The sequence below is a fragment of the Tasmannia lanceolata genome, unplaced genomic scaffold (genome assembly GCF_043159265.1).
Source record: "Tasmannia lanceolata isolate RefF3 unplaced genomic scaffold, GAP_Taslan_0.1 ptg000006l, whole genome shotgun sequence".
Classification (NCBI taxonomy): Eukaryota; Viridiplantae; Streptophyta; class Magnoliopsida; order Canellales; family Winteraceae; genus Tasmannia; species Tasmannia lanceolata.
The window spans coordinates 4957221-4976407 of NW_027518683.1; the positions used below are offsets into that span (position 1 = coordinate 4957221).

The following is a 19187-nucleotide window of genomic DNA, read 5'->3' on the forward strand; positions in this document are numbered from 1 at the left end:
CTGTAGTTAATATGCTACAACTCTTTACGAGTTTCCATGTGAAGAAACTGTTGGTGGTGATATGTGATCCTCGAACCGATTTGTTACGAACCCAAATCGGTTCGTACCGGATTTGATCTCCTTAAAGGGAAGATCAGGCTCTTGACCCGCTTCGAGGGAACGGTCATTCCTCCTTTCCTTTGTGCACACGATACACTTTCTCAAATAATTTTCTTCATTCTTTCAAGAAAGTCCGAGTACACGTTATTTATAAAAAGTCCCTAATCTAGATAACCCTTATTTGTAAGACTCCTAGCCAAACTAAACAACCGGAAAGCAAATCAAAATATAAGAAATATCTCAACTAATTTATTTCAGCCAAGTGGGGCCAGATAAGCACGTAACGTACTCGCCTTTTCTGCTAACGGAAAAAAAAAAATCTAATGAAGGGAAATGATATTTCCATCCCCCTACCCAACATTTCCAACCCTTCTGTCTCTCTTTTCCTTAAAATGACTTTATTTTCAGGAAAAAAGAAACAGAAATATTAGACATGCTGTCATTTACAGGAAAAGAAAACCAAAAAGGGGTGGAAATATCATTGCCCACTAATGCAGAAGTAATTTAAGTCTAGAAAACTCCGACAAAATTAACAATCCATACACCACAGCAATGGAAACCTGTGAAAATTCAGGTTTAACTATTGTTCACGGTAGCAGGCAAAAGGCGTGAATGGGGAAGACTGATGCTAAGGCTGGTTTGATTGCCAGAAATAACAAAGTCGAAGAATCGAAAGGAAATAACAGAGAAAATAATTTAATAATACACCAAGATCTATCCTTTACATGCTAGAGTTACCATGAGATTTTACCATCTCCATCATTCTCTTGCTCTGAATTGATTCACTCAGTCTCAAGCCAGAATGTAGAGAAAAATGCCCACCAAGAATTGTTTTGTTTGGACTTCATACTTTACCCTATGCCTAAAAACCCTGCAACAAAATTATAAGCAGGTACAAATACAGAAAATGCATGGATCACCCACCGGCCGCTGGTCAGAGTTCCCTGCGATCATTCAGATAAAAAGTTCAACCCAACAATATAAGGATTGCCAACTTTCATCAACAAGGCAAGCCAGAACTGGTGATAAAATGAAGGGGAGATCAAATGCCTCACCCTATTCAGCAAGGCTTTCTCTTATCCACCTTCAAGTGGATATTGTACCATTTCTTCTTCTTTGGTCTATCCCTTGTTGGCTTTTTCTCTCTTGTTTGCCGTTCTTCTTCTTCCCCTTTGGACTCCTTGAAAGATGCTCTGACTTTGCTATTACTTGAATTACGTTTCAGAGGTGGAGCTGTTGAGTATGAGGCATGGATTGCATCCCTTTGCTTAAGTAGCTCGTCTATCTAAATACGGAGCAAAAATAAAAAGTCATCAAGATTGCCCGAAACCCCTTCAATTTTTTTAATGGCAATGATTTTTTTTTTTTTTAAAATAGCAAATAGAAACAAGAAAACCCTGACTGAGATGGACTAGAGAACAAACATAAGCAGCAAAGAAACCAAGACTAAATGAAACTGGAAGTGGTCATGGTCACAAATGGAAGGAAACCACTTTACCAACGATAGATCCAAAACCGCTTCCATGGCAATAGAGAACATTTTAAAAAATTATCAACGAATTGGAAGTGCCTCACTGGACAAGTATGAAATTTTAGTCAAAAAGGAGGGAGGTGAACTCACAGCTTGCATTTCTTGTGCATATCTGTTGGTCATTTCTGTGAATTGAGCCAACACCTGTCATATTTGATATAAAAAAAAACTCAAAAAAAAATAAATGTAATTCTTCGAGGGTGGTAAAAGCAATTGCTCATGAGAAAGAAAAGCAAACCTCTCTGTACTCTGTCTCAAATTTAGAGAGTTCAACCCTTTTGCTTAAAATTTGTGCTTCTACATCCCTAAGTTGTTCCTTCTCTTCTGAGAAGGGCTCAGCACATAGGGCTTCTATTGTGTAGTTTGCACTTTTGAAGAAATTGTCACCTGAAATGGTGTCATACCATATGAAACAGTGTAATTTCAGCAATCAGACTTCAAGAAAAGCATGCTTAATTGGACAAAACAGAAATGTTAACTTACCATAAACAGCAAATACATGGGTGCCTGCTTTTAGCTCAGTTATTTCGCATGGTAGAAATCCATCTAATTTCTTGAAGAAAGTGGCATCAGGATCTTTTGCAGCCGCCATCTGGATGCACCAACATTTGGAAAGCAGAGAGCAATACAAGTAAAAAAACATATTGAATATCAAGATTTACTTAGGATTTATCAAAATAGCTGTAAAACATACCGAGTTGATTGTTTGATCCAACCGGAAAACAGGGAAACAAAGGAAATACATCCCAGCAGAAGTAAACTTTCCTGCTTTTGCGCTGTCCTCCTGCACCAGCAAGAGATTCAGAAATACACACAACCTACCCAAAATGGTGCGATTCATTGATCTCTCTCTCTCTCTCTCTCTCTATATATATATATATATATATATATATATATATATATATATATATATATATATATGAGGAAAGTGTTTCTACTCGGCCGAGTAGAAAAGCTTATCTACTCCTCCCTTTAAAAAGTACAGTGGGCCCACACATTGTGGATGATCCAAAGCATTCATTTGATAGGTCTTAACATAGATAGGGTGTGCCCAAAAAATCAGCACCAAAGGGTCATCCTAGCCCTTCGTTTTGTTGGGCCTTGTAGAAACAGAATGGACGCACTGTGTAAGATGTGTAAGATGCGTCCATTCTGTTTCTACAAGGCCCAACAAAACGAAGGGCTAGGATGACCCTTTGGTGCTGATTTTTTGGGCACACCCTATCTATGATAAGACCTATCAAATGAATGCTTTGGATCATCCACAATGTGTGGGCCCACTGTACTTTTTAAAGGGAGGAGTAGATAAGCTTTTCTACTCGGCCGAGTAGAAACACTTTCCTCTATATATATATATATATATGGGATTTGCTAGGGTCCATCGCAGAAGGCATTTTGCAGATGGTCTGTTGCATGAGAGAGCAGCCACATAGGCTCACTTTTCAACAGATTTTGTCTTTATTCATGAGGTGGCTGCTCTAGGGAAATTTATTTAGACTAAATTTTAGACATTCTTGTTAATTAGCCTAGTGAATCCTGTTAATTAGCCAAAAGCCTTGAAAAGGGCCAAAAGGTAACTAAGTTAAGAAAACTTATTTAGAGTTTTAGACATTCTTTTATTTCCTGCCTTGAATCTCACCCACTTCCTACAAAATTCACCTTGCAACTTTAGTACTAAAATTTCCAAGGAAAGAACATCATTACTGTAGTTTTCTAGGGGAAAAGCCACAGCAAACGGGAGTTTCATGGCTATCATGAATGCTGTTCTTTTCATATCTGGGAGTGTTAGGACACAATGTTCATGCTGAGTAGTAGTTATGTAGAAAAATCCTACCATCCAAAGGAAATGGTAGCCTAAAAGGTCAATGTTAGAAGACATCTGATTAAACCCTACTCAAACTGCACTTAGTCATTGGCATAATTCACCAGGACCAGTTTGTCCCCAAGGTTCAAATCCTGCAAATTTTAAATTTTAATTAGATTTTCCTTCCATAGTGGTCCTACATAAAGCCGGTTCCTTGGGCATGAGCTTTTGAAATATATGATTTGCTCTACTGGACTTCAATCTACAGTTGAAATAAGAATTAAATCTCTCTCCTCTCTCTCTCTCTCTCTCTCTCTCTCTCTCTCTCTCTCTCTCTAAGCACTGCCCTACATGGGGGTCGATTTAAGATATAATGGGGTCGATTTATCACTGCCCTTAAACAAGTGGAGTCATTTAGAAATTTAGATGTGTGTTGTCCTTGTAATGCCTGTTTCTATTGACATGTTTATGGATAGAATTTTCATTTCTTTCTTGACAATGCAAGATTTACTAGTAAATGCTGGTTTTGAGTCTATTAATCCCTATTAGATAATGGAGTGTAATTAAAATGATCTGTAGTTGACGTTGAAAAGATAAAAATTATCTGTTTGCATGGAGAGGGAATTCAACTTTCGGGAAAGCAAAATGTTAGTTTTGGATTGATACTTGACTTTGGTTGTGTAGACATTCTGCTTTATGGCAGTTTCTCTACCACTTATGAAAAGTTTACCTGGAAGGCATAGCCGTTTTCATCGTATGCATGTTTTTATGATGAGTCCTTAAGTGTAAGAAGAAGATAAGCTTTACTCTAGTTATATTGAGGTGATTATTGAATATTTGGGTAGACGAAAAATCCATTTTCAACCGACAAGCTATCTTCTTTTTTTTTAATGAAATGGACCTATAAACTATCTTTCCCATTATTAAAATCCACAGGTGATCATATCACAGAAACTGACCATTGCAACTTTTCAAGTCCTTTCATTCTATAGATAGATAGTTTTAGGATCCGAGTTTTGTCTTCATTTCTGGCCACTCATAATAAGTGCTCTAGTGTGAGTTTCTAATCCTAACAGTTAACTAAAATAACCTCGGAAACTTTCTAGGGATATCATAACTAACCCACCCCCCCACCCCCCCACGCAGCTGCGGGGGTTCCTGTTTCTAGTAACCATGGGCCAGACCAACACACACATAAGACTAAAGATTTACGTCGCATTTGTTTATTTCGGATAAAATGTCAGCCTGGGCCTAGTGGTTCCACAACTTTCGAGCAGTATTAAGCAAGCTAATTGAGGACATTTCATTCATTTGTATCAATTTCACCAAGTTGGCAAAAGAGGGAGCATCTAGGGAAAGTTTGGAGCTATTTGATTTTCTGCCTCCCTAGTATTTATTTGCACTTTTATGGTTTTATTTGTTTCTATTGTTGTTTTTTATCTCGGGGACCCTCTCGGTCTCTCCTTTTTTAATGAAATTGCTTACCATTAAAAAAAATCACCAATTAAATAACCATGCTGAATAATACATACCTGTAATGCAAGGCTTAATCCCCCATTCTCTTCCTGCTCAAAGTACAACAGCTGGATATAAATAAAGCTAATTAGTTGGGGAATAAGGGTGGGTGTAGCACTTGCAAAATATGTCAAGACATAAACATTAATTGGCATGAAACAATTCCTTAAAAGAAGCATACATGCCACATGCTAATAAGTCTATCATTGTTGGAGAATTGAGGGCAAAGAGAATGGTTTAGAAGATTTTAGGAGTGGATAAAAAGTGTACAGTTCAGAAAGTTTGATTTGTAACTTCAGGGAATTGATATTTTCAAGCTTATGGAGGTTTAGTGTGAGAAATCAAGAGAAATGAGTGGTTATAATTCAGATTGCTCAAACATTTTCAATCATAATAATAATTCAGATTGCACAAAATAAGATATGAGATAGCATACTTCTCTGTACCAATATGAAGCACAGCCACAAAGTAAGATTGCTAGATCCTTGAACTTTCAGTAGTAAGATTTAATGCTTACATATAGGAAATTAGTCATGATACTTTTCTAATTTTTTCTGGAATATATGCTTCTGTACTAATTCAGAAAAACTAGCATAAAAAGCTTTTCAATGTAAACATCACAATGGATTTTGAAGACTATTAAAATCAAAGAGATGGGAATAAGAATCAGAATTTTCTAGCCACTGAAAAAACAGATTTTTCTAGATTATTTGAAAGTGATTTTAGTAACAAAAAAAATGCATCAACAAATGTATTCCATAATGTCACCGTGCTTTAACACATAGGCCCAAAGTGGTCTACCCGTTCCCCATATGTTTGGAGCTTTTTATTAACGCTATCAAGGTGGCCATTTAAAAAACACTGGCAAGAGATGCAGAGTTCAAGGAAGCATGTCCCAAGCCTAGCTTACATCATACATGGATTAATTAGATAGGTAATTCAACTGCTAAAGTATCTCATTCCTTCCTTCAAACAATTTCTCCATTTGCTTGGAGTCTTGGACATTACAACTGCAGCTCACATCCATTTAATCTCTCTCTTTCATTTTACTGATTTTCATACTTCTACGAGGTCCCTGTCCCACTGAAATCATTGTAGGATGATTTCTAAATGTGTGGACTACTGGGCTGTGGAGACATACTCCAAAAGTAGTTGTTCTTGGGAAAGTATACTGTGATTAATGTAACCTTGTTCTCTCCTATCAAGAGTAGAGGGAATAAACTGAACTTTTGTCGCATTCACAACCATCAACCACAAATCGTTCTTTCCAAATAGGGATTCAGTGTTTTCTTTAGAAGTGGCCAAGATAGAGGCTCTCCATGTTGAGTGTTTCTAGTCGAATAGAGCATCCCAATCTGGCAAGGTCCTACTACCTGGAGATGTAGGGCAAAAACAGTATAATGTTAGGCAATGGTGTGGTCTTTCAGTAATCTTTACATGGATGTGTCGCATACATTTTTTTTTTTGAAGGGTAAGGTGTGCCGCATACATGTTTATTCACACAATAATATTTGTGGTTATATTTTGCTTAATCCATGAGATGCTATTATGGCATATTAGTATAACTTGTGACAATGAATGGTGCGGAAATAGTATATTTAATCAAGCGATTAACTAAAGATCATTGACAGGCCAGTCAATTACTTACATATTAAAAGACCAACCCTGATGATCCGGATGAGGCTAATCACAGGAAGGGCGGTAAGTCACCCTGAAGCCCTAGAAGATCCGGATGAACCTTTAGCCTATTTATGTTCCAGGATGAGATGTCTAATATTTGACAGATGTATCAAACAAACTAAGTCAATGAGTACTCAATTGTGTTTTATAATTAAGCTATTATCCATCTAGTTCCTAGATTGTTTTATGCTTTTTAGTAGGGGTGTAAATGGATATTCGGAAATTCGATTACCGTCCGCATCCGAATCCGTTTTAAGCGAATATTATCCGAATCCGTTTCAAGCGGATATTATCCGAATCCGTTTATGAGATATCCGACTCTTAGCGGATGCGAATCTGGTAATTGGTATATCCGACTCGTTTAACATCCGAATCCGAGAAGTAAATCCTTTTTATTTATTAATAATAATATTATTAATATTTATTTTTAGTAATGACACACTATCTTTTGTTTCTATAAGAAAAGTGAATATTCTTTTTAGAAAAAAAATATAAAAACAAAAATAGCCCAAACCCATTCCATCAAAATAGCCCAAACTCATTCCATCATATACAAAAAAAAAAAGAAAAACACAAAGACCACTACCAACACTATCATTCATCCCCATCGCCTCCCTCTCTCTCTCTCTGCCTTTGTTTTAAAAGGAAGAAAATGATCTCATATATTTTAGGGTTTGAGAGTTAATTTTGTGAAGAGAATGTAGAGGTCTAGTTTTAAGGTTTGGAAAATTCATTCGAGTAAGTAGGAGAAAAAAGATAAAGTGCTGCAATAAAATGTTCGAATTTACCGGATAAACGGATACGGATAATATCTGAATTCGAACAATATCCGACGGATACGAATTCGGTAATAAATATTAAATATCCGTCGAATCCGAATTCGGATAGTGTATACTGTAATCGAATTCGGATATAGCCATATCCGCTCAGTTTACAGCCCTACTTTTTATAATGAGAATAGTGTTCCAGCGCAGCTGCTCAGATAGCTTATCTGAGCAGATAACTTATCTGAGCAGCCGCTTCAAAAACTCATGTGGCCTGCATTTTTGGGGTGATCCAAAGCATTCATTTGAAAGGCCCTTCCATGGATAGGGTGTGTACCAAAAATCAGCCCTATAGGATCATCCTAACCCAATCAAAGGTGGAGGGGAAAATGGATTGACACTATTTTTGACCATTTTTTCCCTCCACAAATGGCAGGGTTAGGATGATCTTAAATGGCTCATCTTTGGTACACACCCTATTCATGGAAGGGCCTTCCAAATGAATGCTTTGGATCACCCCAAAAATGCGGGGCCACATGAGTTTTTGAAGCAGCTGCTCAGATAGGCTATCTGAGCAGCTACGCAGGAACACTTTACTCTTTTAGAATTACAAGACTGTATCATATCACAAGTGATGGAAGCCATTAACTACAAGCATAGAATCGATTCATTCGGAATCGCATTGTTTACAAGCCAAAAACCCATTTAAATAAAACAAAACTAAAGAGAATCCAATTAACTTGGACTTTAACCCTATTAGGACATTGACTCATGAAAGTCGAGTCTTTAATTAAAATGAACAAACATCCAAGTAATAAACTCAAGGTATACCCCTACGAAACACAATAATTAAAATAAAATAATAAATGAATTCCAATGGATAGATGGGCCACCCCATTTATTCTTCTTCTTCAATTGGTGGCCTCCATCAAAACGCCACATCCCTTAGGTCTCAGTATGAGAGATTCAACCTAGACACATAGATTGCAGCATTTGATAATTTCTAAGGTGAAGAAATTTTAGGGTCATTCTTGAGATACTGAGAATTCTAATTAAATTATAATAAGAAAGCTTGCATTCTAATTCCAACTTATATTAGAATAGGGAAAAGTAGGTGGACTATGTAAGATAAAAACCCTTGCTTTCTTAATAAAATAAATATAATAAAAGTGATCTCGGGGCGTAGTGAACCTAGCAGAGGAAATGAGAAGGTGAACAGAACCGTCGGCACCAAAGAGAATTCTATATTGGAAGTAGGTTGAATAGATCGTAGGCCATAAATTAAAGGTTCTTTACAAAAATAAGGGGCAAATATTATGATGCTTTTGGAGAATGTGGACAAGTGAGGGCAAAGCAATTGTTGCAGCTAGAATCTTGAGGTCTGATTTGGGGTATTATTGTTCATTGACCCCGTTTAGCATATAGTAATTTCATTTTGTCTAAGACCAAGGAGTCCTATCAATGTCTTCTTTAAACGGATTTATTGTTTAAGGTGTGCAAGAGGCTCATCACATGGAAGATTACAAGCAGGATCTTCCTAGCCGTTGTCAAGCCACATTCCTCCTCAAGTAGAGACTCGCACTTGGGCTTTCGTCTTTTAGCCCTTTCAATTCGCGAAGGGGCAATCATATTATCCTGGGTTTCTAGATTTAGTTAACGAGTGGAATTCCTCCAAAGTGGAGCACGGTTTGCAAGAAGACAAAATCAATCAAGTTGATTCAGCAATGACAGTGACAAGGCCCAAGTGCTTACAAAACAATTGCTTTCGCCATATGCGACTCTTTCACTTTATAAGCCATGATCACATTTTTATAGAGGAATCTAAGCCACATGTGATTATTATCAGATAAGGACTGGTAATGCAGAGCACAGTAACAACCATATGTAATCGCTATAGAAAACATGATTTCAAGACTCTGTAATACTTTGCAAGTTGCACAAACCTTGAATTTGCTTTTGTCAGAAGATAGCACCCTACACACAAATCCTGCCTGTGCCTGCTGTTCTGTTATTGTTACAGAGTAGAAATGAGCACATTGTTTCTCCACCTGTACAAAATGGGAAAGATTCAGTATGTCCACTATAGTAAGTAGTAATAAAAGCGTAACCAAGAAAATGAGAACAAAAGTTCACCTTTTTTAACAAAGGTTGCCCCAAATGAAGTGGGCGAATGGTTACTGTACCATTCAATGCCTCCTCCAAGACAGTTGCCGATACAGTTGTCTTAATCGGCACGCCAAGTTTACTATTGAGCAGTACACACAGAACAGACATCTGAGTGCATTTCATAGCTTATGGATAACAAATATCCCGAGAATATATAAGGACACCATAAAACAACACTAGCATTGGGCTTACCTGAAAAGGGCAGCAAACATGGTGTTCACAGCTCCTAGACTTGAAAGGTCTAGCTCTAATTCTTGGCTTTCCAATTCAACAGCCTGGGAAAAAAATCATTTACTTAACATTTTAAAATTGAATGTTAACAAGATAAATGACAAAAGTCAAATGAATTCAGTGTAGCTATTTATTGTTAAGCCATATAAGAAATAAGACTGAAAAAATTGTTCTTGGCAACAAGAGACCATAAAACCCATGAACTGTTAAACACAAGCAATCATTGTGAACTAACCAAGTTCACATAAGTTCTTTCTAAAAAAAACCACGTTCACATAAGTTGCATGCCAACTAAATATCTTACCTCAAAACCAGATGTATCATACTGACGTCGTTTATCAGGATCAGACAGTATATTGTAGGAATATGTGACTTCCTTAAATGTGTCAGCTGCTTTAGCATCATTTCCATTTTTGTCAGGATGGTACCTGAGAAATGCGTGATAGGAATATCACAAAGCAATTTATCGACCACTAATAATGGAAAAAATAGAAAAATCAATAATGCGAAATACACAATGCCAAAGCTCTAACTAAATACAATTTCATGAAAATTATAAAACCATAACTCTGGCTGCGTCACTACAGATTACAATATCATACGCATAACAAACTTTAGGATATTATGGCTCCCATTTCATGATCAGGCAACATCAACTTTACCATGGATCCTAAAGTATCTCTTGAACACCCACCCTAGCAATCCGAATAGTGAAACTGATGTGCACAGTTTGTGTACAAGAAAGAAATGCCCCATCCAGAAAGAGTCTAGTCAACGAACCTCCAATTTATCATACAGGGGAATGTAAGAAAGTAAGAGAACACTAGCCAAAAGCTTCTTGCAAATTGAAGAAAAAAAAATCAGTATGTCTCATCATCTTATGGAAACCAAAAGTGGAAGCAAGGCTAAGTAACAAAAAGCATTATGCTAGAGCCACAAGATGTATCGCTGTATTAAAGAGTGGTTGAATATAAAGTATAAACAACCACATTACAGGTGAAAGGTAAGGTCCCAACACAGAGATCTTGGCAGAAGACAGATAGAGTGGCCATTTTGGAATGCAAAAAGCCAAAAACAGAAGAGGCATGAAGCCAGCCAAGGCGATGTGTTGAAGCACCAATCATCCAAACAATCATCTCAATCCATATTCCAGAAAGCTGTATGAACAATGTAAAATATGAACAACAAATGGCGTTGAGAATCAGAAACAATCGATACACAGCTGTCAGCAAGGTGACCAACTAAAAGCTATGAACTAACTGTTTCCATACATAGAACGAATAATGCCACACCTTGTAATATCAAACATATTAGGATCCCAAGAATAGAAGCATGGGTTACACTTAGTGTTGCAATATTCTGTGCTTCACAAGAGGAGCTACAGTGGTAAGATCCTAACCATACTACGTTGCAGACCACGTATTCTCCTGAAGATCATGAGACCTCTATTCTGGAATATGATGAATGCTTCTTAATCCACAGAATGAAAACATGGTTGAAGATCCTATTAGAGAAGAAAAGATTTAAGTTGAACGTAAAGTGAGAACCTAAGCATACTACGTAGCAGACCACAGAAGAACTTTCGACATCTATTCCAGAATATGATGAATACTTCTTAATTCACAGCATGAGAACGTGGTTGAAGATCCCACTAGAAAAGTTAAGGTTGAAGATGAACGTAAAGTGAGCAACAATCGAGTTTGGATCATTATTCAGATAAAGATTCAGTCACTTGTATAGACCAATGGTAATAGCAGTTATTTAGAAGTCCTCACAGTTACTGCTACGAAATAGTTGAAGACTTGAAGTGCCTCATGTGACTGTTGTGCGTGACCATCGTATCCAAGCGGACAATCTGCAGCATGAGCTATGAACTTCTCTCTTTGACCACGATAGCACTATAGTGCCTTTGTCTTGAATTGCTTTCAAATCGCAGGAAACTTCGAGCCTAACTTTCTAGGAGTTAAATCCGTCCACACATCCCATGCTTCATCGCATGCACTCTTAGTTTTTTTTTTTTGACATAGGTTATCTCCACGCCATATTAGGGCAGGAGTGCAGGACTAATCCCTATGAATGCGCGAAGTACTCGGTTGGCGTGGTCATAATTCGGGAGAGTCAAAGGAGTTTTTATTGACTATGTAGGGCAAAACGTGGAACGTGGCGTTATAACGCGGAACGTGGCGGCAAAATGCGGAACACGGCCAAGGTAAAAGGTAGTCGACTCGGGGGAATCCACGATGACGAGGGGAGTTTTAAAACTATGATCATTACAGTTGAGACACACCAGAAAAAAAAATGACATCCTTTCTAGTATTATCCATCAGATGGTTGATGCGTGCCCACATACCTTGGATATGTACTTCTTTACATTATTCGCTGATGGACAAAGATCCATTATATTATATCATTCGGATGAAACTTGCAAGAGTTTCCTCAGCTTATTTACATTAGGAATTAAGTTTAAAGTCGATTCTCTTAACCAGTTTTTGCAGCTAATCTCTATAGTTCCACATGTTAGTTACTTACACGAGTTTACTTTCCCGAGTACTTATTCCGGTATTTATAAACAATACATTAAATATCTAAACAACAGAACAGTGAAAGTGTCTTCCAGAGTGTATGGGGCAGGAGCGCTGAGCCATCCTTGAGATGAGAAATCATTTGAGGCAATGCTCCATTTGATTATACATCCAGTCTCAGAGAATCCTACAGTGCTAGGCTTCATGTGACACCTAGTCAAACGATTGATGAGATTAGGTATGACAAAGAGCCTCGTTACATCATGTGTGCAGTGGTTAACCTCAAAATCGATGTGCCAAACATGAGCAAGGCACCCATGTTGAAGCATTTAGGTTATACCAGAGAATGGGGACTTAGCAGACCTATGAGATAAAGTGATAATAAAATGACTGACGCATCATTCCAACACTGTGTACTCTTATTACCTCAGAGAACAATAAAAGGTTCTTGGATGAGATTGTAATCATCTTTTTGTTTTGCAAAACAGAGAGATGAATATTGATAGAGAGACATAGCACAACCATTCAAAAAATAATAATAAATAAATAAAGAGCACAAAATGCTCACAAATTACACATGTCCAAAAGATACCGGTGCACGGAAAACAATTAATATCACCAATTGCAGCGTAAATAGAGTTACTTGATAACTGACAAATGCTAGGGTTTAGTTGAACAACAAAACCCCCAAACTTCAACAAATAGTTGCCACTTGTATACATGGATTTTATAATATAGGATTGCAAAATTCTGGATTTTACATGCTAAAACTTGGATTCTGTAAGCTAAAATCATGATTTTATAATCCTGAAAATGTACAATCCAGATTTTAGGTAATAAAAATCTAGGTTTAGATTATAAAATCTAGGTTTTAGTTGCGGAATTGGGGCGCAAATCAGCCCTCCGCGGGGACACGTTAACAATCCGAACATGAAAGTGTGTTTCCGGTATTAATTAATAATACTGCGCAACGTTTCCGAAGTATGATTTGCAAGAATAAATAAAGTAAAGTGCAAGCCAAACCACATATAAAGCACACAAGAACACCACGATTTTACGTGGTTCACCACACGATCTGTGGTGGCTACGTCCACGGGAGAAAGACTTCAAAAGATTTCACTATGTGGGAAATAAGTGGGTTACACAAGAAGCACTCACCGGATTACAAAAGCCCAAAGCTTTCTCTGGATTACACAAGTCACAACCTTGATGCCGTCTAGGATCCAAGCTTCCAAAGATCCCTAGAATACTCGTGCTTCCTTCGACCTTCTTCACAACCAAGAGATAGCAAAAAAACCACGCCTTCAAAACCCTTTTCTAGTTCTTGAAGATGTTTTCCTCCTCTTGTTTTCCCAATTTTTTCACCAAGTCGTGAACACAACCCAATAACTTTTGCGTTATTATTTTCACCAAGTTACACACGGCAGCTTTTCCTTATTACTTTTGGATAAACTCCAACCGTTTGCAAAGTTATCAATAGAAATAGGATTCTCATATTAGTGGAGGATTCAAATAAAAGAATCCTAAAAGCTGACGTACGTAAGCCTCTTGCCTTAAGAAATTCAAGACAACCCAACAGTTTTAGCTTGTAAAATCCAGGATTTTGCAAGCCTAGATTATAAAATCCTTGAATCCAAACAAAAATAGATAATGTATGTTCTCGTGAACATAATAATCGGTATTCGAACGTTCAAGCGAGGAAAAACAAAGCTGGGAGAGTACAAAACATTCTTACAGCCTCAAAAAACGAAAAGATTATTAAAAAAACGAAGAAAACACATAATAATTCTATAAACAGAACAAAAAAAAGCTTACTTAAGAGCCATTTTTCGGTACGCGCTCTTGATTTCCTGGTCCGTAGAGTTGCGAGAGACATCAAGAACCTCATAAGGATCTCTCCTCTGCTGCTTCACGGCATCGATCTTTTTCTCTGATTTGGAAGAAAATCGAGAGGGCGCCATTCTCGTTCGGAACTCGAAAAGAAAAAGAAAAAACACGAAACCCTAGAAAGTTTCGCTATCTCGAAATTTCAGATGAAATTTCAAAGACATTAACGAATCTGCGAGAGAAATGCATATCGTGATCTCTCATTCACTCGGAAATCGAATGGAGAGGATCAGAAATCTTGAAAGATTCGGAGATTTCTAGGGTTAGGGCTCTTGAGACCTGGGAGATGTGGAGTTTTGGAAGAGCATGGAGCAAAGAAGAACATAAGGGGACAAAAAGGAGCTGGAAGTTTGGAGGAGATTTTATATTCTCTCATCTTTTTCAAAAAAACAAGGGCCCTCATATTTTCACCCCCTCTTCCGTACGCATTCACCCCCCCTTTATAATGTGAACAGTTGTCAAATCACGTTAAAAGTAGGCCAATGAGTACTGTAAAGGGGTGAAAATATCATCGTCCAAAAACAAAGAGGTATAAAACTTATAATACGCTGGGGTGCGTAGTGTAGTGCGTAGCCCAAGGGTATTCATACAGAATTTCCCAGCGTATTTGAGCGTATTTTTTAAAAGGAAATGTTATCAACACAACCATTTTTTATTTGAGAAAACGGTTCCTACACATATGTGTAGATAAGTTATCTACACACTAGCTTAAAATATAGTGGGGGCCACATTATTTGGGTGATCCAAACCATTCATTTTTAAGGCCCTTACATAGATAGGGTGTCCACAAAAAATCAGATCCATAGGATCATCCTAACCATTCGCACTGTGGAGGCAAAAAATGGACTAATTTGTGAAGGTTTAAAGACATCCATTTTACCTCCACAAATCGTAGGGTTGTGATGATCCTGTGGATATAATTTTTTGTAGACACCCTATCTATGTGAGGGCCTTTAAAATGGATGGCTTGGATCACCCAAACAATGTGGGCCTCCACTGTATTTTAAGCTAGTGTGTAGAGAACTCTCTACACATATGTGTAGGAACCGTTATCTCTTTTTATTTTTATTTTTATTTTAATGATACAGCACAACCATATTTGCACCATATTTGCACAAACCCAGCTGTCTTTTCTTCTTTAAATGGATAGTGAGAGCTTTTTTGGGAAATATTATAACCTTTGGACAGCTCTTGAGATACTAAGAGACAAGATGGGACAGCGGAAATATCAATATCATTTCCTTTTCAAATTATAGAGTGGGCTCACATTGTACGAAAGATTAAAACCATTCATTTGTACTGTACTGCGCCCAAATAGGTTGGGCTCCAAAAAATTATCCCCCTTCAATCTGCATAGTTTCTATAATGTGTGGTTGTACAGGTTGGAGGGTAAGAATGTGAGAAATGAATGGTGTGGATCTTCTAACAAGATAGCCCCACTATACTTTATGAAAAATACGTGTACACTGCCTGCGACTTCATAGGAAAACTCTAATATAAATGTTTTACTGTCTACAGGTGGGAAAGTGTATGAGATCTTGGCGCTAATTCGCTAATTCAGTGGGTCCCACTAGGAGGTTTGATAATAAGTTCACCGTCTATACGCATTTAATGAGTTAAAAGCATGGTTTTAAATTTAGATTTTGGTCCCCGCTAAAACCAAAATTTGGTAGAAAGTCCCGAAATTTCAGCCGAAATTAAGATTTTTGGGCCGAAATTTTGAAAATTTAAGCCAAAATTCTATAAAGCCACGTTTGGATACCCACAAGATATAGATTTAGATTTCTCACATTTGCATTTGAGATTTGGAACTAGATCAGATCCTTAGATTTCCAAATTGGCTACAATAGTGAAAAAAATCCGATCTGCAAATCTGTAAGACATTTTGGAAATCAATATTTGTGGCAATTGCTGTCACCCTCGCTGCTCCTCGACCTTGTTGCTGCACCAGCCCTACCTACCTCCCTCCCTCTCCCTCCTATCCAACTTTCAGGCATCAAGATACGTTTCAAGCCTGAAGAGCGTATCCACCGAAACAAATATGATTGCCTCGATAAGATATTCCCTTCATTCTTCCTCTATGTTGTTTCCGGAATCAAGTTCTTTTGGGGTTATAGGTGATGGTTGTTTCTCAATCCCATCTTCAGGTCTTTTAACTGAAATGCATCAATCCGCAATATTAGTACAACATGAGCATGAGGATGATTGATGTATTTTGTATCGAAATACAAATACAAAAACACGAGGTATCCAAACTTGGCCTAAAGAAAGGAAAAAAAAAAAAAGGCCATTTTTCAAAATTTCGAGATCTCTCCCTGGGTTGTCAATGGACCCGGACGGCCCAATAGATTCTGAAGATCTTGCCCAATTAAAATTGATCTTGATATTAATTTTAATACAGCAGATCCTTCACGGATCCATATTTTTACATTCAATTAGGATCCAAAAAAATTATAGGTTCATTTTAGGAATCAGCATACACATCCAAAAACCGATTAGGGTATGTCCTCTCAGGTCTCACCTTCTCTCACCCTCCTTACCTTACGCTCATCACTTGAGAAACTAATTTATCATGGGAAAAAAAAAATCATGGTTGCCAAACATGGCCTAAGCATACGACACATATGTTATAATGTTTTTTTTTTTAAATGGATCATGTGTTATAATGTTACAATTGATATATCCAAATAATTCATTAAATCAAATATTTAAGGACAAGCCACAAAAGTTATTATCAATGATCAACAAAACAAGTCACTCTCAAATGGCTAGTTATAAAAGTTTATAACAAAACAAGTCACTCTCAAGCCATAAAAGTTTATCAATACCTTCTAAGGGAGGACTAGTCCAAGATGCTGAAAAACAAAGTTTGATTCACCATCATTATGCTAAACAGTAGATTTTTCTTAGTCTTTCATCTTATGCATGGGATGCCCGTTTGAGATGAGACCAAGACCATGTAGATTGCCTCGTTAGGTTTTACAAGATCAATGGTCTCGATTCACATATACGTCCCTCTGTGAGACCCAAAAAATTCCGTTTTATCATTGATCCTAAAGTAACTTTCTGCCTAATTGTTCACTTTTTTGAAGAATAATAGTAAATCACAAAAGGAACTCAGTGTATAAAACATTGTATTTTTTTTGGTAACGAGGATCATGTATATTTCAAATCCCTTGATATAAAAATAAAATGAGGAATGCTAGATGCATGGGGCGCCCTTGCATAAAGAGCTGGAGAAGGGGATAGATAAAGAGACAATATTCGTACAAGGGGGTTGCACACTTGCACGTCACGCTATGGTTTTGGACTGAGGACGAATTCAGCAGCTCTTCTTTGGGCTGCAGATATCTCATCAATCCTTACTTTCAATCTACCATCAAAGAGCTAGTTTATTGATTGGATGGTCTAGATCAATGGACAAGTGCATCAATTGGACAGTAGAAATTATTTGTTTCCTAAGTTAATTTACATGCTTCTCTCTTAATACACCCTTTTTTTTTCTTAGCATCCAAGCTACAAAGATGTTACACCATTCCATTCCTTTAAAGAACACTATCTTCTTCTCATTCTCTTTTTCCAAATAGCAAAAGACCCATTTGAGGATTAGTGGAAATTCAATGAAAAATTTCCATCACCTTCTAAGATGGTGTCAGAAAGTGAATAAGCCTAAAATTGCACGCTAAGAGTAGGTTGTGATATTGATGCCTAAAATGCTGAGATATTGACAAACACTGAATGAACAATCAGATCTCTTGAAAACTTATAAGCTTCCATGTAGAAAGAGAAATGGTGTGATGATCTTAAGATCAGCATAAAAGTTGTGATATGCACAAGGATTTAAAATTCGGTTTCGACCCCTCGAAAATCAAAATTTCGGCCCGAATCCGGCGAAACAAAGAAAAGACTATTTTATTTAATATTAAATTTCGGTAAAATATTAAATTAATTAAAAAAACAGGGTTTTTGGGTGAAATTTCGGAAAAATCGAAATTTCGACTGAAATTTCAACCGAAATTCCGAAATTTCGGCTGAAATAAAATACCATTTCGGGTTTTTGTGATTTCGGTGTCGGTCTCCACCGAATTTCGGATTTCAGTCAAAATTTAAAACCATGGATATGCATTTCTTAGGATGAAAAAAGCCATGGGAAAATGCTAAAAGACTGGCTGTCAGGCTTTGTAACAGCCATTGTTTGGGCCTCACTATGCCAAGTGGCCATCATCGGATCCATTGTACCACGTGACCAACTGTCATGTTAAATCGCAGTTAATGTTAAGAAAAATGTCAATAGTCTCTTTTCTAACTAATAAAACCAGAATGCTGGAATATCTTTGTTATAAAATAAGCTATCACTAAGCACCTTATACACACAAAAAAAAGAGGTTAGTGGGTCATACCTTATGTACACAACCTAAACACGGAAGTCGGGATCTTGGCTTGATGTTACAAGCATTTATTCCTTAATTTATTAATCTATTGGGCTCGCCAACCTATTGGGACGTTTCTTTGGGTTTGGGTTCTAATAACCCAACCCGTAATCCAACAATCTTATTTATAGAATGATCCCTTGATTTGTGGAGGTTTCTCTGAACCACCCAGATTACAGGTAAGATAATCCTTCTCAGAAGATCCTTGGAAGGAGGACTTACGTAAGATGAAGGACGAGCAAAAGCAGTTACCCTCGGTTTGTGATTTTGCATTTGCACAAAAGAGAGAACAACAAATTAAAACAATATTAGCTTTTAAATACTTTTAAGCAGTTTTTCTGACTAATGCCTTTTACTGTTTACATTCAATCTTGAGAGGGAAATTGAATTCAAATCAGATCGATTTAGCCCCACACGGCCTCTGCAACGATATAAATGGTTTGGATTAAGGTCTTTTATTGTGTGTATATTCAATCTTGAGACTTAAGATCAAATTTAGCCCCACACGGCCTCTTCAGCCATCAAAATCGTGTAAAAAAATGCAGTGGGGACAACAAC

General features: G+C 37.2%; 1 protein-coding gene across 1 annotated transcript; it reads right to left on the reverse strand.

Moving 5' to 3' along the window:
* Positions 1-774: 774 nt before the first annotated feature.
* On the reverse strand, positions 775-14540 carry ARL1 (ARG1-like 1). The gene is made up of 12 exons (XM_077381738.1): positions 14128-14540; positions 10095-10218; positions 9752-9834; positions 9527-9638; positions 9337-9441; positions 4967-5017; positions 2325-2414; positions 2114-2222; positions 1869-2017; positions 1721-1774; positions 1155-1384; positions 775-1043 (listed from the first exon to the last, which is right to left on the reverse strand). The coding sequence occupies exons 1-11, from the start codon at positions 14271-14273 to the stop codon at positions 1160-1162; spliced, it is 1248 nt and encodes a 415-aa protein (XP_077237853.1). The 5' UTR covers positions 14274-14540; the 3' UTR covers positions 775-1043; positions 1155-1159.
* Between the last annotated feature and the right edge of the window lie 4647 nt (positions 14541-19187).